The sequence below is a fragment of the Saccopteryx leptura genome, chromosome 2 (genome assembly GCF_036850995.1).
Source record: "Saccopteryx leptura isolate mSacLep1 chromosome 2, mSacLep1_pri_phased_curated, whole genome shotgun sequence".
NCBI lineage: Eukaryota > Metazoa > Chordata > Mammalia > Chiroptera > Emballonuridae > Saccopteryx > Saccopteryx leptura.
In genome coordinates this window covers 269,404,663-269,426,535 of record NC_089504.1, presented here as the reverse complement: position 1 = coordinate 269,426,535, position 21,873 = coordinate 269,404,663, and the positions used below count along the sequence as shown (strand labels likewise).

At 46.1% G+C, this 21,873-nt stretch overlaps 1 protein-coding gene across 2 annotated transcripts in view; it reads left to right on the top strand.

Moving 5' to 3' along the window:
• SMYD2 (SET and MYND domain containing 2) overlaps positions 1–21,873 on the top strand; it is a 52,289-nt gene that overhangs the window by 12,252 nt on the left and 18,164 nt on the right. The window contains exons 2-5 of one of the 2 annotated variants that reach the window (XM_066361764.1): positions 7,678–7,741; positions 17,336–17,446; positions 19,910–19,970; positions 20,681–20,805. In XM_066361764.1, the coding sequence (XP_066217861.1) occupies positions 7,678–7,741; positions 17,336–17,446; positions 19,910–19,970; positions 20,681–20,805 (361 nt within the window). The remainder of the gene's footprint in view (positions 1–7,677; positions 7,742–17,335; positions 17,447–19,909; positions 19,971–20,680; positions 20,806–21,873) is intronic. The other variant, XM_066361765.1, reaches the window with a different exon arrangement.

Below are 21,873 nucleotides of genomic sequence, written 5' to 3'. Positions count from 1 at the left end.
TCTGAAAGCAATTTTTTTAAAAGTGCATTTTCTTGTAAGTAGGATTCAGGACAAGTCACTTGTTTATTGGGCAAGGAGGTCCAGAATGTATTCTAGAATTCACACATAGCATTGGGTTATAAAGGTATTTTTACATGCTTTTGCCTCCTCTGTGGCCAGAATGTTGAAGTGAGGAATATTGTTGGGAAGCATTTTTAGTTTTTAAGTAGTTAAGTTTCTGTAACCTTGGTTTTGTCCTTTTCCTCGATATTTCATCACCTGGGTGTTGCAGAATGTTGGGCAACAGCGGTCATAGGGGAATCTAATATTATGGGTATTCGTTACAAGTGCTGCCGTGTATGGCACCACTGGAAGAAATGGCGGATGTTACTTATTTTTGGTTCCCTTATGTATGTATGAGACCACTGAGTTAAAGAGAAAGACATTCTTTGTTTCCTTTTGACTTCCCAGCCAGTAGAGGAGTAGAGGATAAAATAGCAAGGCAGTGTCATTCTGATCTCTCACAAACATTAAGGAAGAAAGTGTTTCCCTAGGCCAAGGTTACATTTTAAAGTGCACACGTCTGATCTTTGGGCAGGCTTGAGGGGGTGGGGTTTTTACGGGGCCTGCAAGATGGGGTTTGGGTGGAGGTGTCATCTGTTGGCTGAAAAGAGTAGTTGAATGTTCCCTGTACTGTAGGCTGAACATTTTCCTACTCCACCCGTAAGCTTTGTGAATTATTATTCTAAGGCAAAGGTAAATTCCATGTCGGCCAGAGCCTGCTTTAAAACAAACCCTAAATTAGTGTCACATTTTTTCTTTTATAGCTGAGCTTGATTCATCAGTGAGGCATGGAGTCATATTTACAATATCTGTTAGCTTGACTGAGGGATAAGTAACAAATATCATTGTACCTATTTAGAGTGTACAACATGATTTGATAGAATACATATTCATTATGAAATGATGACTAAGATCGAGATAATGAACACATCACCGCACAGTTAACTTTTTTGTATGTGTGGTGGGAATGCCTAAGATCTACCTTCAGTACCTTTGAAGCTCACAATACTTTATTATTAACTATAGTCACCATGCTGTGCATTGAATCCTCAGAATTTATAACTGAAAAAGCGTACCCTTTGACCTACCTCACCCTATCCTCCCCTCCCCTGCCCCCTGTCCCCATGTCATTGTTTTATAGCCAGGTCAACCGTTCTTGCTCTGACCACCAGGCCAGCCTTCTCCTTGTAAATCTACCTTCTATTCTAGTTAGTTGGGGAAACCTATTATTTGCTCCCTCTCTGTCCTAAATATTTCCTGCCTCCCCTAGAGGCCCTGGGCTCTAACTTTTAACAAGCCTCAGAACAAAGCTGGCGCAAAGGGGGCAGGTTCAGCAGGGCTCTGGGAAGAAGCTCCCCCCTGCCCGTGGGTCCTGGTTCACTGCTGCATTGTGGATTAAAGTGATATGAAGCATCTTTCACTATGACACAAAAACCCAGAGCCTTCATATTATCCTTGTCCCTTGACTAGGGTTATAATAGGGTTCCGCCACAATTCCTCCAATTTTTATTTCTCTCAGGTAAAAATTTGCTGGTGCAACCACTCTCTCCGGGTGGGAGGCTAACTTTGTTTCTGATTGTCTTATTTCAACCCACAGTGAAGTTATATTGCGCCGCTGGGCTTTTTTTTTTTTTCTTTTCTCTTTTTCGTTTGGCCAGGGCTGTCTCTGTTCAACAGAGCACCCTTGTCACTTCTAATGTCACCGTTAGTTAAAAGTAATTGTTATTGCAAACCCCACCATGCCAGGATCGTTCTCTTTCATGGTGAAACCCACCATGCATTCATTTCAGTCGCTGAAAGTAGGGAGCTTACAGGATCAAATCCGTTTTATCTAGACCAACGGCACCCGCGGCAACCCGTTAACTAGCAGGAGTTGTTAATTACATCTCTAACTTGTTGATCTTTGTGGCTTCTGAATTCTAAAAGCAAGAAAATTAATCACTGCATGTGTCTCCTCCAGTGGAAAAAAAAAATGACAGGAGCGTGTCTTCTAAGTTTTGTTCCCATCACTAATAATCAAATCCTTACATTTTCCTGTTGTATTTCTTTCCTCCCTTTGTGGATGGAACCATTTCTTATGTTCAAAGAGCCCTTCCATCAGCAGCAGGGTAAATATTTGCCCATAAAACAAAGGCTTTAGAAACGTAACTCCTCTAAATATGAATCTGGGTGAGATCGTAATGAAGATCATATCAGTAGTTGACATCACTTAAAACAAAAAGAATGAAGACTAGTTAAAAGTATAGTCCTAGTACATGTCAACTTGTATTGTCTCATTTCGTTTTCATTACATACCTATGAGGCAGAAACTATATCTTTACAAGGATTAGTAATTTTCCCAAGATCACATAGCCCTTCAAGCACCAAAAAAGAAAAAGGATTTGTGATAGGGAGGTGGGTAAAGTAACTCACCATGGCCATCAGATTGTGAAATGGGTATCAGGAAGGGTGGACAGAAAGCTGAGGCTGTCTCTTTAAAAACTCACTCCTAGCTTCTAGAGTACATCCTTTCCCAGTGTGTGTCATTCGTGGTTAAGACAGGTTGCACTGTAAAACATCTGCATTGCAGAGAATAGTGCTTCAATACTTTAGCAAATTGTGCCCTCAGAAAAACACTCAACCCCATTGGATTACCATCAGCCTAGGCATTCTGGAAGCACATTAGAACCTCCCAGGGGGCTTTCTAAAGACCCCAACACAGACCAATCAAATGAGAATTGCTGGGCCCTACCCCAGACCCAGAAGGGCAGGGCGTGTGCTGCCAGGGTTGAGACCCTCGGAGGTTATTCGAGATTCACACTTCACTTTCTGTGAGCTTCATTCCTTTGGGGTTATTTTCAGTTCATTCCTCCAGGTGATCTTTATGACTCTCTCTGATGAGAATTTTGTTTTCTTTGTTTTGCAGTCTTCCCCCAAACCTCCTGGACAATTCTGATCAGGTTACGTGGCAAATAAAAGATTTACAGCTGTGTCTTCTGTAGGAACAGAGTTTATTCCAAATGCCTTGTATACTCCTCCAGTGAAAATGGATATCCCGTATGAAGTTTCCCTCTGGCTAAACTTGTCAGTCAGCAGTAGTTAAACACAGGATCTCTTTCTCTGTCCTTTCTCTCCCCAGCACACGCACACGCAATGCAGGGAACAGCACAGCACTCCCTAGCTATGGGAAGAGCTGAAGCATGCATCTAGATAATTTCACCAGGGCTCCCTTTCCAGCCCCACCCCACTTCATCTAGAACTGCTCCTACCAAAGCAGATTCTTTTTACTATGCACCATCTGCAACTGGTTACTTTCTCTCCTTCTGTATACTCTGTAGGCAGCCTGGCTCAGGAGGCTCTCTGTTAAGAACATTCACATAGGACCAGGTAGTTGACTCCATAAGCATACATACAGTGAAGTCAGCCAGACATCTGCGTTGTTCCATCACCCAATTGGCAGAGGACGTGATTCAGTGTGGATGCACCCAGTAACTGTCCGAGGAACACCTAGATGGTCCCCACTGACAGACAGGGAGAGACCACCTTGGCACAGACTAAATACAAAATCAGTCCTTACTGTATTCCAGCTCACGTCAAGTGAAATCAATTCCTGTGTCACAGTGGTTGAGGGGCCCTTCTTTTCGCTCTGGCAGCGTTCCTTCCCCAAGTCTCATTCTGGAAAACAATCCTGGATCCTTCCTTCCCTTTGCACCTTTGCAGGCGCATTAATGGGATCCCCTTGGAGCTGGGACATAGCGCAGACCAGAGTGAAGAGTGCCTTTGCTTATGCTTTGTTACTACTCCTGTATTAGCTTATCCAAACACACAGATTGCTTTGGCTTCATGTAGCACATGCTCCCGGGTAATTGTCACAATATTCAAGGAAGGATGTTCGTGCATGATGAAGACAAAATGTGAATTCTGATTCGGCTGCCTACTTGTGGGTGACCGCGTTGGGTTGGATATTTCATCCCTGGGATCCTCATTGTCTTCGTTTGAAAAATAAGAATCTCCTTCAGAGAGCTGATGGGATTATTAAGATGGATCAGCGTTTGGTCTTAGATCATGCTGTACTCTTAGAAATTGAGAGCACTGAAGAGTTTTTGTTTACATGGGTTGTATTAATCAATGTTCACCATGTTTGAAATTAAAACCCAAGAGAATTATAGCTATTCATTTAGACAACAGCCATTACTGTTAACATTTTTAAAAAATGAGAACTACTTTCCAAAGCAAAAGAATTAGTGAGAATAGTGGCATTGTTTTTATAGTTTTGCAAATCTCTTTAATATCTGGATTTCCAGATGATGGCTAGATTCATAAATATGCTTCTGAGTTCAGTCTGGAGTATTGTGTAGTTAGGGTTAAAGTATAAGGAGAAAATCAGCCGCAATTAGATATGTAATTGAAAGGGAGGGATACTTTCATGGTCTTATCAGCTAATTGTAGATAGTCTTTGATTCAACACTCAAACTCAATAAGTGGTATTGTCTTAAAGGTTAGTCTGAAGCTATATTCGTAAACTTTATATACTCTGTTACATTAAAATCTCTTGGTCTGTCTTGTATATTGACTCCTTTAGCCATGTATAATTTTAAAAAACATCATTTGCTGGTCATTTAGAAACTATCGGTTCACTAAATTAAACCTTTTAAAAGTTGACTCATTTCCTAAAACCATATCAAAACAATCACAGTTGTTAATATTACCACCCGTCTCATCCGATGAGAGACTGTCACACTCAGGATAGTAGATATATGTTTTCCAAACTTCCAGTTTTTGCTTGAAAGGCCCTGTTTTTATCATTGGCAACAAATATTGCCAATTGTTTTCCTCAAAGTGATAGGCACACTTCATTCATTTCAATAACATATCTGCCAGATACTCAAGTTTGAGTAACCACCGTTGGTCTAACATTGTTCTTTCAAGTAAAAATGGTTTTCAAAGGAAAAAGTGGCCACGTCAGTTTCCAACCACAGTGGTCCCCACAGTGCCTTCCCTCGAGGCGACCCTCACAGGGGGTTGTGCTGCAGAAATACACATTCTTCTCACTTCATCAGAGTGTCCCAAAGCCACAGACTGAAAAGTCGAGATTTAATAAAGCTAGTGTTGTTACTGCTTCGTCAGGGGCATCCTTAAGTGAAGCTGGCTTTCCCCCCTTTACTGTGAGTGTGTGGAAGTGGACAGTACAATGACCACTGGGCAGTTTGGTGGCTCTGACTTGATTTGTACTAAGACACCTGAAGTTTTACCCACCAGGCACCTTCACACCTCACACCTTTCTGCAGTGCAAATGGCAAGACAGTGGTGTTCTTCTGAAAACAGTTTGGACCTCACCAACTCCCCAAAGGGTTTTCAGGACCAAAACTGGAGAACCATTGGGATCCCTCATAGAAATGATATAATATTGCCAACTTAAAAGTTTTCTTTTGCTTTGTTGTTTGTGGCTTATGTACTTGGTGACTGGCTGGGCTGAGAAGTCTGGCTGCTGCGAGATGGATAGTTTTGCTGAAATCCCACTGGAGTTCCACCCTAGCTCGCCAGAGCCCTGCAGGCTTTTGTCTTTCTGGGATGGTACCTTGATGCTGAAACAAGCCTTCCATGTCAGCTTTACTGCTGCTGCTATGGGAAACCTGTGTACCGTATTTCCCCATTTATAAGACACACCTTAATTTTGAGGACTGAAATTTGAAAAAAAAATGTATTACATAAAGTTATTGAACTCAAGTTTTATTCATCATAAAATTCATACAATTCCTCAACAAGTACGAAAAAGCGGGAAATGCAAGTAAAAGGATAAAATCTACAACCACTGTATAAGACGCACCCAGTTTTTAGACCTCAGAATTTTCAGATAGGGTGTGTCTTATACATGGGGAAATATGATAATCCTTGCTCTTTTTTTTTAAATATAGTGTAGAGCTAATAAGGATATTTTTGTGATAATTTCCTACTTCAGAGGCTCTTCAGTGATCCATGTTTGGGCTTTGGACTCATGAGCCCTTGAAATGTTGCATTATTTTCTGTTGTTTTCTGGAGGTGAGAAGGTAGGGGATAGGCAGAATGTGGGTGTGGGAAGAGTGGGTGGCTTCAGTCACACTCTTAGGGAGATTCTGGGACCTCGCCCTCGCAAAAAGAAACATTAAAAAATGACAGTTGTAGGCATTTGAATCGGGTAGCACCTACCCACCCATTATCCATCTGCAAACACATTTCTGCTTGGAAAGAATTTTGCAAGTTCCCTCCCGGGTTTTGCCCATCATTACTTTCCATCGCCTTGGCATTTCTTCAGGGTCCACATCACTGTGCCCTTGCTTATGTGCCACTTTATGGCTGTTGCTAAGGGCACCTTCTGTCCTTTTTCCCTGCTTAGAAAATGCAAGAGAGCAGAGACCGTGCATCGCATTTCTTCAATATTCTAAAATGCAAGGTCAGAGTTTGGAGCCCTTGAGATGCAACCTCAGGCTAGAGAATACTCTCAGCTAAACCCGTGGGCTCCCTTGTGAACTACTGAGATATGCCAACTTGGAATATTTATTTATGCCGCCACGGCAAGATGTGATTTTCTCCCACCCGTTCTTCAGGCAGCTCCTTGGGATCCAAGTGCGGTCGTGAAAACGGCAAGGCAGCCGGTTTCATTCCAACAGCCGCATAGTTGGCACGCATTCTGGATGCCGTGGGAGTTGTGTGGTGACTGCCGCTGGCTGACAAGGAGCAGAGGAGGCTTCTGCAACGTGATTCTATGCATATTCTAAAACACCAGCTCCTCCAGGCACTGCAGAGGGGGTGGCAATGAGGTGACTCAGCTCAGGGCAGCAGAATGCCCCTTGTGGTGTTGGCATTGCTGCAGCTCAGAAAACGGGCTTCAGTGCCGTGCGTGAGAATCCATACACTTCACAGATAGTGGTCTGATTAAAATGATGTGGTTGTTCCTCACTTCCAAATAATCCCTTAAGAGATCTATTGTGTGTGGTTTAATTCAATAGCTTCACAGTTTTTTTAAAAGTGTTGGCTTATCTAATGCAACAAACACACTGACATGGAGCAGTTGCAACTTCACTATCCCTGTCCTTTATGGGAAGCAAATAACATGGCAAGGCACAGGGAGCGTTGAGCTAATTAGAAAGAGGCGGAAGACTCACTCGCTCAGCAACATGCTGGCAAGGTGAGTCTATGGACCAGTCACAGCCAATCATATTGTATTCAAGGATATGTCCCTATTTGCTGGGTTGCCTTGTTTTCAAAGTTAGCTTTCTGGATATTTGAATTACTGACATACAGGTGAATCAGGCCCTAAGAGCCTTTGACTTGCCCCAAACTACCGAGTAAATAGCACAGGAGATGTTAGCAGCTGTGGTGTCCCAAGCCAGGCGCATGAGTCAAAGAGCACACCATTCGTCTCTCTGGAAAGCGCCCTTCACGCTGTCAGGGTCCGTAAATGTCGGCACGTGGACTGTTTGACTAGCTCACTCCTCCTCAAGGACTGAATCTGGTCAAAGTCTCCATTGGGAAAATGCCACTGATCAGTGGGCGTGTAAGGTAAGGTGACTCTTGGCTCTGCTTTCCGACCAGATGGCTCGGATTGTTGCATGATAAAATGTGCAGCCTCACGTTTCTGTGCCTCTCGCCACTACAGTGCCCTTTCTGTTTTTTAAGGAAAGAAGGATTGTCCAAATGTGGAAGATGCAAGCAGGCATTTTACTGCAATGTGGAGTGTCAGGTAGGTGCTGGGCCACCTGGCAGGGGTGGGGAGGGGGCTCATTTCCTGTGAAAACTGGGACCCCAACGTCCTTCTCTTCCTTGTCACGGCTGCCCCCAGCACCCTCCTAAGCCAGAGCTGGAAACTTAGTTGTGGTGTGGGATGTGGCTGGATGCCCCTGTGTGCTGGCCCAGGACCAGGGCAATAACATTTGGGGGACTCATACAGGACCAAGAAAAGCAGCAGCCAAAGGCGAAGTGGGCAAGACCCAGGGAGAGCATGCTGGGCACAGGCAGGTGTCTTACCCAGGCTGACAGTTTGCCCCCACGACCACCCGCCACAGATGGAACGTGCAGAGAGAACAGATGAGAAATGTTAAAATGCTACCTTTAAAATTTTTTAAAGTTTACCTCGTATAAATCTCTCCAGCGGGCCTCGTATCACCCTGGGGCTGTTTGAACCGAGGCTGATTCTGGCTAGACTTAGGGGAGCCTTGTTCTCAAAGTCAGCTTTCTGGATATTTGAATTACTGACATACATGCGAATCAGGCCCTAAGAGCCTTTGAGTCAGCCGGGCTGAGTGGGTTCAGGAGGCTGGCTGCATGGAGACCACGGGCCATCTCCTTTTATGGATAAGCCTCATGGGACTCCTGTAACCTGGAAATGAGAAGTGTAAGGCGGAGTTTGGAGGAAGACTCGTAGGTTCCTAGAGGGACCAGGCCTGGTGTCTTCCAGACTTTCCTACTAGATACTAGTTTCCCCAAATGTTCATAGGTATGCCACAGAAGAGGTAGGTGTTCCAAGTTCTGACAATCTGAGTTTGGGGAGAATATGACCTTTGACCTCTGTATAGTCTTCTACCCTATGAATACCCCTTGGGGAAATGCTGATGCTATTAAAAGTGACTGCAACTGACGGGGAGTGACTTGGTGTCATTCACTCCCTCCCCTTGCCCCATCTACGTCTGATTACCCGCTATTCCATTTGTTTCCTCCTCTCCTCCCTGTGCGGTTAGCCTCTGAAGGCCTCCATAGAGCACTATGTAGCAATGGGAGAGCTTGCTAAGCCCTTCTGTCTTCTGACCGTAGCGCTCCAGTTGCAGCGGGCCCTTGCCAGAATGAGGCACAGGCCGTGCCATTGGCAAGGGAGTGTGTCCCTTGGCACCGAGGGCCATGGGCACGGCTCACCTCCCTGTCTCCCACGGCAGGCTTCCAGAGGTTGTCAGCCTGTGTGACAGTGAGAATATAAATGGGCTTGTCATTGAGTTTTCGGGGAGTGTGACTTCTTTTGAAGAGGAGCGATCGTACTTTGCTCCCACCAGTTGCAGGTAGAATATTGTGTGGTTACATCGCTGCGGTGTGGGGGATGTCAGTGAGCCCTGGGACTTCCATGATGTGATTCCAGGCCTGATAAGTTAGCTGTTTCTATATTTAAGTTAAACTCCTCTTGAAAAATTAACTCATTCCATTCTGGTTCTTTAGAGAAGCAAGGGAGTAAATCACATACAGTTCAGATGATATAACACAGACCAGCAGAAGGACGTGCACACAGCTCTGCAATTTACTAACTCTGTGAACTTGGCAACTCAAAGGACATCCCTCCATCTCCGTTCTTCAGACATAAGCAAGGATAGTCATGCCCATCATAATGAATTGTAAGGACCAAGTGCTATGGTCCTTACAGAAAGATCTGTATGAACTGACACTGTGTCTAGCTGTGAGGGCTTATGAAAAATAATGTTACAGTAGTTCAGGCAGGACTGAAGCTTAGGTTTATGTGAAGAATAATATATACACAGCCTACTTTAGATTTAAGGAGCTTGTTTCTTTAACCTAAGAGAATTGGTGGGATCTGAGACCCAGAGAACACTTAATGGTGTGCACTGTGTGAGTGATGCTTGTTACAAAATAAGCCTTCCTTTCTCTGATTAACTGGGAGCTCCGCATGAATAGAGAATGTCGGGACACATGAGATGCTCAGTTACCTCTGCATCTTCCTTCAGGCCTCACTAGGTGGCATTATTTTAATGAATCATTATGGTCCATGTTGGGTTTTTGAGGTGGCCGTGTGGTGTCCCCCCCTCCCCTGGAGCCACAGACTCTGAACTTCCAGGAATGCCCTCTGTCGGAGGTTTACATTAACCAGACGCGCCCACCTGTGTGCCCCTGTATAACTTCACAACAGGTGGTTTGACAGTCTAGACGTTCTTTTTCTGTAGTCAACTCATACAGGTGGTCAAATCATAATGAGATGGATTGGGGAGCAAGGAACCCCAGGAGGGAGGATACAGTCCTGTGATTCTAAGTCATGTTCAAAGACCTTAAGACCAAAACATCTTGCGGTGTTCAGCTTCATGCTGAGTGGAGTCTTCCCTGCTACTCACCGCATTCCTGGGCCAGAGCACCCCCCCCCCCCCAGCTCTGGAGAGCACTCTACAATTCCATTTTTCCGTGCTTCTGTTAAGTATCCAGTGACCAAGGGACCCTCCTAGATGGCAAGTGATAACACAGCTCCTGAAGCCCCTTGTTTCTAGAGGTGATGGGCTGGATTTGACCTGTAAGCTTCATTTTTGTTTCTTCTGGTTAAAGGAGGAGGCTGATGGCCAATAAGGTCTTCCATCTTTAGTACGGAAGGACTAAGTGCCAGGCAGTGGATTATAGTGACACAGAGCCGTCGTCATAAGGGTGTAGTGGCAGTAAGTGCCTAGGAATAAATGGCATGCAAGATCTTCTTACCTAAAGTCAAGTCGTGAGGGGGGAATCTGAGGCATTTGCTCCAGATAAAAACGTCAGGGCTCCGCCCAAGGGAATGGGATGGACGGGATCCAAGCGGAGGCTGTGCTGCAGGATAAGCCGTGGCACAAGCCAGAGCAGCGACAAGGAAGGTCCCTGCGGGATTTCTCCACCAAGAAAGCATAGTCCGCAGGGCTAGTCCTGATTACCTGGGCCTTCTTTACAGGTAGACCCCACCCGCCTGGAGTCCTCAGGTGGTCACGCCACACGGAACACAGAAGAGGGCGGGGTTGGAATGAAGGTTATCAGGTTCAACCAGTCAGTAGATAGGAAAACAGTGTCGCTCTGGCTGGGTGAGCTGCCTAAGGTCACAGCGGGAGAACTGGAACTAGACAGTGGGACTGCTAGAGGGGGGGGGGGGCTGTCACCGCTCTCCAACACTGTGTCTGGGAATCCTGAAGGCCCCCTAGGAGAGAGGCACTGCGGGAGTGTGTCAAAGAAAGAGAAGTGGCCCCTAATGGTCCTGAAAGGGAAGAGCCCCTTGCGGTGTTGTCTCTGCCAGAAATCTCAGCGTGCTCGGCACAGGCTCCTCCCCGGGTTTCCTCTTTCTGGGGAGCACGTGTCTGAGGAGATCCCAGCCCCGCCCCCGTTCCTCCTCCCCACGCCCTTCTCTGGAACCTCAGTGCGCCAGGATTGTGCTGTGTGTTTTTTACAGTGTGGCTCTGTCTTGTCCCGTGTAGTTTCTCCTCTTCCTTCACTTGACTCAGCGTGATCCCGCCAGAGGAGAGATTTTAATTGACGATGCATGAAAGGGTAAATGGGAGGAAATACAAAAGAAACAGGAATTCCTTTTTAGTTAGGCTTATTTGGTAACCTGTGTGTTTTAATGAACTATATTTACTTTTATAAATATGACTAGAAAGCCGAGTGTATTTTCACTCACTTAAACTTCCATTTGAATCGCACCGTGGCACGTTTTAAGAGAAGAGTTTTAGGAAGTCAGTAGTTTTAGAGGAATCACCAGGGAGTAGAACTTTCTAGGGTTTTATTTCTTAACATTAACAAACGGGGGAAAAAATATTTAGTGTTTTATAAATGGAGGTATCGATGGGGTGATAAGTGCTTTTGACGGTAGGAAGGGGTCTGCCCAGGCACGGATTAAAAAACAAACAAGCAACACGTATGAGGAGCATGTGGCTAAAGATGTGAGAAAGTCCTTGACCTTTATCAACTAGAAAAAAACTGAAGTGCAGCAAATGTCTCAGAAATGCTCACAGGACCCTTTCGTGGTCATGGGTGATTTAGTGAACGGGGCCAGAGTCCTAGGTTCAATCCTGGTTAAATTCACTTTTAACCATAGACACAGGAAGCCTCTTAGACTGGGCCACTCATTTTTATCATGTTTAGAAACACTTTTTGCATGTCTTACGGTAGGAAAAAATAAGCATGACTGGTCGAGTGCCTCCTCTCACTCTTACGCGGAATAAGAAACAAAGCGTATGCCCTCGTGAAGGGGCTTCCGCAGCGTTAGTCGTCTTCCTGTGAGATGGTCACATGCCTCTGCTCCGTGTGCACTCTTCCTCTCGAAGGTAACAACAGGGGAAGGCAGGGATTGTGGTGTTTTCTTACTAGTCCACACTTTAGGAAAGCACATACACACGTGTGCAGATGGGTTGTGTCTGTTTTGAAGGCGCCATGAGAAGTAAGGAGACGCCAAATGCAAGAGTTAGTGAAGGGGACTCAGCCATAGGAATCCACTCTCCTGCGTCAGGAAGACAGTGTATCCTTTGCTTTGCAGAAAACTGGATGACTTAACAATCACCCTTTTCTTCCAGTGCTGGGAATGCTGATGCATCGTGAGGCCATTTTGCAACTCTTTAGGCATCTTCAAGCACTTTTGTCTATGCACAAAAAAGAAAGTCACGCAGAGCCGTTAGTACGTTGGCTGAAAAACGAATTAGAAGTTTAAAAGGTACAAGAGGAGTCCATATCTTACTTTTACATAGATTTACTTGTTCAAGTTTATTGCACAAATGATCTGTACTTATTATAGAAAACTCAGAAAGTACAGACTGAAAGAATAGAAAGAGGCCCTGGCTGGCCTGACCAGGCAGTGGCGCAGTGGATAGAACATCGGATTGGGACACGGAGGATCCAGGTTCGAAACCCCGAGGTCGCCAGCTTGAGCGTGGGCTCATCTGGTTTGAGCAAGGCTCACCAGCTTGTGCCCAAGGTTGCTGGCTTGAGCAAGGGGTCACTCACTCTGCTGTAGCCCCCCGGTCAAGGCACATATGAAAAAGCAATCAAAGAACAACTAAGGTGCTGCAACGAAGAATTGGTGCTTCTCATCTCTCTCTCTCTTTCTCTCCCTTTCTGTCTGTCTGTCCCTAACTGTCTCTCTCTCTGAAAAAAAGAAAAAAAAAAAGAGAAGAAAGAGGCCCTGGCTGGGTGGTTCAGTGGATAAAGTGGGAACCTGGCATGCCAGAGGTTGCAGTTTCAACCCCTTATCAGGGCATGTACAAGAAGCAATCAGTGAGTACACATCTAAATGAAACAACGAGTTGATGCCTCTCTCTCTCTCTCTCTCTCTCTCTCAATGGGGGGAAGAAAAGAACAGAAAGCATATCATAATCTTACTTTTCCAGAGAAAATCACTACTAACACTTTGCTGTACATCTTTCTTAATCCTTCCTGTGCATTTTTGTTTGTATACTATTTTTCTGGAAAATGGGATCCGAGTTTACATAAAATTTTATAAAGATTGCAATCAGGGCTTGAATTTTAAAAAAAAATAAGAGAAAAAGTTTCAGAAAAACTGACAAAAAATGTTTTAAAAGGCATAAAGGGTTGCAAAACCACTCTGTGTACAAAGAAATTGCTAACACTAAAAAAATAAAGCTGTAGTCTCATTATTTTCCAATTTGTCTCATCTGATTGTTTGTATCTTAAGCACAACACTAGGGCACATTGCCTGTCAGTTTCTTTAAGATATAGTAGACCATCACTTTCCAGCAGAAAGTGAAAACTTACTGTTCTGATAAATTTCACTTGATGAAACTTATGTTATTCTTCACTTCCCTGAAGTTACCCAGCTCTCTCTGCCGTGTGGGACTGTATCACATTTTGGTGCTCATGCTTTTACCTTACTTTCTTATAAAGGCGAAGACCACATAAAGTCAAATACTTCATCTCCCATTCCTGCCTCTAGGGTCACTTACAGAGTTTATTGAATGAATGAATAAATGAACAGTTAGCACTGTCTGCCGGTGGGGACACTGTGTCAGGCACTGTCCTGAGTGCTTCTCGTCAGCGAGCTGATTGGATCCTCACACGTCCTTTTGTGGTGACACGAATGTCTGATTACCCTTTGAAGGTCCTGTGTTTCATGGTAGTCTTCAAGCTTTGGATCTGATGATCCCTGTTGGAAGGTGTAAAATCATAGACTCAGAATTCTGGACCTGCTAAGTAATAAAAGCCAAGGCTCATGCTATTTACAGCCAAGGATACGGGCACAGTGGGATTAAGGGGTTTGTCTAGTGTCACGTTGCTGTGTCCCTGCAGAGCGGGCAACGAATGCAGGTTTCCCGACCCACAGATCAGGGCCCTACCTTTCAGCGCTCTGCTCTCCCCTTCCTAGTGTTCCTTCTAGTTAGGTTTCCTTCCCTTCCCTCTGAGGACATTTACCGCATTTTTTGCTCCATAAGACACACCTAGGGTTTTAAGGAGGAAAATAAGAAAAAAAAATACTCTGAACCAAATGGTGTGTTAAAATATTTAATAAAATACCGTATTTTTCTCTCCATAAGATGCACAAGCATTTTCCCCTCCACTTTGGGGGGGGGGGGAGTGCATCTTATGGAGTGAAAAATAAGGTACATCCATAAATATCAACATCGTGTGTTTATTTATATTAACATTAATTTTGTATTAGGTATATTAATAGATAATGAATAATGTTAAACTTTTTTCTCCCAGGAGTCCATTGTGGTTTTTTTTGTTTGTTTTGCTTTTTGTTTTGTTTTTTGACAGAGACAGAGAGAGAGGGACAGACAGACAGGAAGGGAGAGAGATGAGAAGCATCAATTCTTTGTTGCAGCACCATAGTTGTTCAGTGATTGCTTTCTCATATGTGCCTTGACCGGGGTGCTCCAGCAGAGCGAGTGACCCCTTACTCAAGGTAGCAGTCTTGGGCTTCAAACCAGCGACCTTTGGGCTCAAGCCAGCGACCATAGGGTCATGTCTATGATCCCACATTCAAGCCAGCTACCCCAGGCTCAAGCTGGTGAGACCACACTCAAGCCAGATAAGTCCATGCTCAAGTCGGTAACCTTGGGGTTTCGAACCTGGGTCCTCCATGTCCCAGTCCGACGCTCTATTCACTGCGCCACTGACTCGTCAGGCCCAGGAGTCCATTATGTTAAAAAACAGAGACTCCATGTACAATTCAGAAAACCAACATCTTAAAGGCCTTTTCTTAGAGCTCCTGGGGTCATAAAGGACACTTGTTCACAGTTACTAATTACGCATCTGTCCCCAACTGGTGTTCCCCCTTTTCCTCAGTATCCCAAGGCCTGAAGTCCTCTTTGTCTTTCTTTTTTTGCTCTCCATCTGGGGAGGGAGCTGGCTCACCCGCAGGGAGCTGGACCTACTACCTGTTCCTACCTCTTGGCCTTATCCCTGTACTCTTATTTTTGGCTCTGGCTAAAAACAGATCCTCTCCTCCCTTGTGCATATCTTGTCATTTCTCCCTCTACCTGCTCTTAGTTAAATTTGGCACGGCGTTACTGAGTTCTACAGAACATTTTGGCACAGAACTTGAGCCAAGGGTCTGTGTCACCTACTGCATTAGATCATTAAGTGACATTGTGTCCTTCCTTCTGGGGGGTGGGGGTGGAGGGAAGGGCATGGGGAGACATCTTCATTCATTCAGCAACTTTATTGAGTTCCTAGCGAAAGTCAGGCCCTGTTCTCGGTTCTGCAGTTATAGGTGTAAGCAAAACAGCCTAAGTGTCTTTATTATAATGGGGGAGGGGGTTGATACTAAGCCAAACAACTAGTAAATATGTACTATATCAGGTGGTGAGAGGTACTAAGAAGAAACGTAAAGCAAGGGAAGGGAGTGATGGGGAAAGGACTGTTTTTGGTAGGGTATTCATGGCGGGTATCTTGACAAGGTGATGGGGGGCAGAGACATGGGAGGGTGAGGGAGGGGCTAATCAGGTACCTAGGAGAGGAAGGTTCCAACAAGGAAATATGGCTCGTGCAAAAGACCTTGAGGCAGGAGCACGGTTGGTTTGTTCAAGGGACAATGAGGAGAGTCTGTGGCCGACATGGTCAGGAGCCAGCAGAGGTGGGGATGACTCCTGTCACATGTGGCCTCACGGGTATTCTAAGACTTTGCCTTTTGCGCTGAGTTGAGAAGCCATTAGGAGGTTCTGAGCGGCGAGACGGCATGATCTGAGTTTTGTGTAACAGGTTGATGACTGGGGCTGCTCTGTTGGTCACAGTTAGTAGGGGGTGGGTGGTAGGGGTCAGGGCAGAAGCAGGCGTCCCGGTTGAAGGCAAGGGCAGTCATCACGGTGAGAGGTGTCAGGGCTGCAGCAGGCCGGAGAGGTGGGTAGTAAGAAGCCATCAGATTCCGGATGTATTCTGAAGGCAGAGATGATGGCTTTGACGGGCAGTTGAATGTGGAGTGTGGGGGAGACAGAGGTGGCAAGATGGGCACCAGGTTTCTGGCCCAAGCTCCTGAGAGAGCGGTTGTGCCATCTGGTGAGGGAGATAGGCAGAGGGAAGAGTGGACAGGACCCAACTCCATCATGAGGAGGTGTGTCTGAAGACTCCCATCAGTTCCGAAACGTGCTCTGGTGTTTCCCAAATAAAAAATGATCCCCTCCAAGCCTTCACCCCATTCCTCCCAGTTCCTATGTCTTCTTCTCTCTCTCTCTCTCTCTCTCTCTCTCTCTCTCTCTCTCTCATTCTCTCAAGTTCACTGCCAGCAGCCTGTCACCCCATCACGCGGCCACCCCAGCTTTATCGGAGTTAGTAGTGGTCTCCGTGGTATCCCCTCTGTTCTCCTTCTTCCCACACAAATACTGTCACCAGCGCTGTCAGGACCACTTCCTCTCTACTCCTGACTTTCTCCCATGGTCTCCACAGCACCTCGTGTCCTTGTCCTCCCTGAGCCTTCCCGGGCTCCGTGGCATCTCCATCCTTCCCATACCGAGACATTAGTAAACACTAAATTCTTTGCCCTCAGCCTGGGGCATAAAAGCTTCAAGATGTGTGAGAGGAAGGAATACAGTTTTCCTGTTTTATCAGCTGAGTCTCCAGGAAGCCTGGATGCCTAACTATCTCCAGGAGGTGCTCCTACTAGACTCCCCGAGGACCCTTGACGAAGCCCTCATTTGTGTCTTGTTACTGTCACCTACCAGAGGCGACTAGCTGCTGTGCATGTCAGCTTCTTACGTGCCCCGCCGTGAGGCCAGAGCCAGCGGGGAGCCGCATGGCAGCAGCGCCAGCTCAGGGGCTCCGCCCCCCGAGCGCCCAGCCCTGCGCTGGGACGACCTCACTGCTAACGGAAGGGTGGCTGCGCCGTCTGGAATGCTGAGGGGCTGCAGAAAGACGTGAGATGCTTTGTGAACAAATACGAAGCGGATTGTCTCATCCTGGCGACCTTGGCCGGGCCTGAGTCGAGCTTTGTGCAACCGTGCCTACCTTAAAGGATGTTTTTATCTCTAGCTATTGTGAGTGAGCATCATCGTGTTTTCCAAAAGGAAACATATTTCACTTGACCTTAGCTAGGAGGACTTATTGCATCCTTTCTTCTTGGACTTCATTCCCGTATGTGTGTGTTTCATACATTTTTTTTTTCTAAACTTCCCAGAAGGAAGATTGGCCCATGCACAAGCTGGAATGTTCTCCCATGGTTGTTTTTGGGGAAAACTGGAATCCCTCAGAGACTGTAAGGCTTACTGCAAGGATTCTGGCCAAACAGGTGAGGAAATGGGATCATGTTCAAGTGCATTTTATTGTTATTTTCTTTTTCCTGAAAGGTCGGAAAGATGAGTGCCTGGCCTGTGGTGATCATCTCTCGTTAATCGTTCCTGGTCTCCATTCCCTGTCACAGCCATGGGGACGGGTGGGAACAGAGCTCCGGGTGTGGCCTGCTTTGTCACTGCCCTGTGAAACTGGGATGTCGCTCACCCCAGGCCAGGAACACGGCTGCAGCTATTAAATTCTCAGCTTTTTCTTTTTTTTTTTAAGAGATAGGATTGCATAGAAATATATGGTTTCTGAAGGCACGAACACCTGATTGAAAATAATTAGCGCATCCTGATCAGCAAAGCGTTGAGATTTACCGTTTACTTTCTGATTTGAAGAGGACACCCCACACCCCCATCCTAGGCAATTTCTGCTCTTCTTGTCCCTTTACATGTCCATGTCTAGGCAGGCCAGGGGTGGGATGGAACAGCCAGGAAGGTGTAGGCAAAGGAGAAGGGAAGGAGGAGTGGAAACCTAGAAACCGCGACAAAGGGAGACGGGAAGAGGGTCAGAGAAAGTAAATGTTCCTGCAGGAACGTGGCAGCCATCAGCAGTTCCCGCCAACGATGATCCCAGGACTGGCTGTCCTCTCCTTGTTTACTCACTCCTCACTGATGGCACGTTAGTGAGACGCCTGATCTCCAAAGGACCAAGCTAAAAAGAGGGGACAAAAACGCCACGGACTTGGAACTTGGGACACAATGCAACAGGGCCGCGTGGAGCGCACACAGCACGTGCGTCCACAGGGGTGCTCGCGAACACTCAGCGGGTGGCGGAGCCCCTGCGCTTAGGTCTCTTCAAGCTGAGATTTCATCCACCTCTTCTTTATGCACCAACTCCCTTTGAAAACTTTGTGTATTTTTTTTTTTTTTTTGGTTTTCTTTTTATCCAAGCCAAGTGTGATCGTAATGGTTAGTACATGTCTGTCCCCAGACTAAGCTGAGCTCCTGGGCCGCATAAACAGAAGGAGAACATTTCGGAACTCTGAGCTCACCGACCTGTTATGTTCAGCTGGGTCAGGTGCTTGCTTAAATGCCACTGTGCCAGCTCAGGGTCAGCAGAGGTGTTCAGGGTGCCTGCAGGGGGAGACAGAGAAGTCAGGATTGTTTTCCCTGGAGGAAGTTAACATTCGGATCCTTACTAACAATTATTTTTAAGTATATGCAGAGTGCTTGGTCAGAAGGCAAGGAGAGGGGAAAAGAGTGTGATGGGGTGAAGTGTCAGGGGAAATAAGCCATTGAATTAGATCTGTTGGCTTCCTGGGAGGATTAGGTGACCATGTGCTGGTCCCTCCCCCTCTCCAAACACACACACACACACACACACACCACATGCACTCATTGATGTTATTTATAGTGTTGTGATGAAGAATTCTGAAGAAGCTAGTGTACTTTCCTGAATGAAAAGCTTCCCCAGGCAAGATGAACTGCTAATCTTATAGAAATGCGTCCTGTGAATGGAAGACTTCCGCTCTCAGAAAGGACTATTGAAATGTTTTGGCACCAGGAGAGTCTTCAGAATGCTACGCTGAGTGTGTACTAGTTTCATTCAAACTTTTATTATAATTACTACAACTACTAATAGTCCATTAAATGAAAAGTTACCTGGCCACCTTTTCATCTCTACAGGACCTAATGATTAAAAAAACAGACCATTTGTATTCTAGTAGTTTGCAAAGCATTCGGGGAGACGGGCTACCCACCTACCAGGAGGAAGCTTAACATGTTAACTAGGGAGGTGAGCGCGCCCTGCTAGACCACCTGTATACCCAAATTGAATAGCCCGATTACAAAGACACGCCTCAGGGCCAGCTCTTGAGCTCTGCTTTTGAACTCTTGTCAACACCAAGTTTATTCATGTTCTCAAAGCCTAGCAGGTTTACTATTGTTAGCTCCTCTTGGGATGTCTAGAACAAAGCCAGCAACACGTTTAAAGCGAATCTGGGCTCACAGACACAACCCAAAGTGTTCCTTTTGAAATACAGAATTTGAGACCATTTTAGCGTATGCTTAAAGAAAGTGTAAAATGGATGGGGGGTTTGATTTTTTTTCTCCTTTTCAGAAGGAGAAATAATAAATAGACGACTCATCCATAGACTCAGTCCTTTTAAGTCAGAACCCTAAAAAAGTTGTTTTCCAGCCACTGTTCTTTCCCCATAACAAGCATTTTTGAGCCTACTGTGTGCCCAGCATTATTGGGGTGTTAGGAACGCGGCAGACACTTTAAAAAGCTTTTCAAAGGCGTTTTTTGGATTTGGACGTTGGGCACTCAGAGCCCCATTGGTGGATTCTTGGGTAGCTTTCTGTACCTTCATCAAGAATTGTTGCTTTTCCTTCATGTGGATGTGAACGTGAAAGCTCATTTGGCCCTGGTTGTTAAAAATCTATCTCTGTGTGATTTCTTCCCCAATTACTAGAAAAGCCACCCAGAGAGAACACCCTCAGAGAAACTGTTAGCCGTGAAGGAGTTTGAATCACGTAAGTCTCTCTGTGGCGGGCGGACTAGTTATTATTGTATCTCTGCATTGAATGGGGGTAGACAGGGTTGGAGATAGGAAGGGATGGTCCGCTCGTCTTAGTGCTGGTGATGATTTTATAATCAATAGTTTTTATTCTGACTTACGTGCTATTTTGAAAAATGGCTGTAACTTTTTATTTCTGAGTAGACAGGATTACTAGGAAATAATTAAGGGGAAGTAGGAACTTGCAGAGTGAATGAATTACTGCGCCCTGAGCCACCGCCCGCGGGCTCTCCTGGCACACGGAATAATTTTGGATCTCTGCTGAATTGCAGTCCTTTAAACAGCTGATATCCTTACAGAAAGACTTTAAAATCCGGGGCTCTTCGGCTTCTTGACCATGACACAGATTCCAGGGCCGAGTTGGGGGCGGAGGGGCTTGACTGGACTGAGGCTGGGTATCAGACATTGTCACTCATCCCCGACTCCTTGCTAGTGGTCAGTTGACATGTCATGTCCTGAGTGACCTCCAGCTGTCAGGGGAAGAGAAGAAAGAGACGGCATGCTTTTCTAACCCTCGGGCTCATCCGTTAGAACAGACGAGGAGGAAGAATGTTTTCTGGGGGCCCTACGTATTTTTCCCCTCTCCATGCCGTGTGGAGGAAGACAGGGGCATGGCTAGGAACCCAGAGTCTTCCAGCTGGTGAATAAAGGTGTGTTCATCTCCAGATCTGGATAAACTAGACAATGAGAAGAAGGATTTGATTCAAAGTGACATTTCTGCTCTCCGTCACTTCTACTCCAAGCACCTCGAATTCCCCGACAATGAGAGCCTGGTAGCGCTCTTTGCACAGGTAAGGAGGCTGCATCGGGCAACACTGCCCGTCACCTTTCCCCACCCGAGCCCCTGACCCCAGCACACCCTCAGTGGAGATGAGCAGAAAGAGAATGATGGCATCTATGAGGACCAGGTTCTTGACCTGCTGGGCCCTGTTTTGCATGGCCTTGCTAGATGGCCTTGAGCAGGTCAGGGTCCAGCTGTGCGGGCCCTCCAGTTGCTGAGTGGAGCACAGGACATCCTCCCTCCCTCTGCCTCTTGTGGCACAAAGACTTTCTGAAAGCAGTGGCGTTGCTCGTGACCGGTCCCATGGTGTACGAGGAGCTCTTTGAAAAGACCACTGGAGGTTCCTACATAAACTTTACCTTCCTTCTCATGAACCTTCCATTCTGACAGCTCTACTGATAAATCCCTACTAACACTGTGTTGATAAAGCAGAGGCAAATACAGATGTCCCTAGAGAGAGGCCCCCTCTGATGGCCTGGGGAAGAAGAGTCACCAGAGCGAGGAGTCCCAGTGGGTGTAGGCGCAGGAAGGCTCGTCCGAAATCTTCAGAGAAGCCTGGGTTTGCCAAAGCCCAATACAATAAGAAATTCGAGAAGTTTCTAAACAAGGGAGACTGGAAAGCAGCTATGTGGAACGGCTGAGGCAGGGCTCCGTTAGAACAGGGGAGAAAGTGCAGCCGGCACCCTCGCTTCCTGTGGTTGTGAGGGTGCCCTTCCTGGCACACGGGCTACATGGGATTTCCCTCCCTGATATACTCGCATCCCCCCACCCGCCCCCACAAACTGAACGTGTCATTGAAGGTGACCTTCCCAGGAAGAGAAATACTGGAGTAATGCCCCATGGTACAAGCAGCTACATTCCCCTGCCAGAACCTTCAGTCTCTAAATGCATGAAAGAGCTTGGGCGGAAACTCACACGTTGTTCTTAGAACAGGACAGGCATCACCTGTGTACCCTTTACCCACGTCATTACATTTCCAGGAATGTTTCCTAAGGAAGCAATCAGAGATTATGGGCAGATAGGCATGCAATCTTTTACTGTAGGGTTCTTATTGAAACAAAAGAAAAAGGAAAGGGAG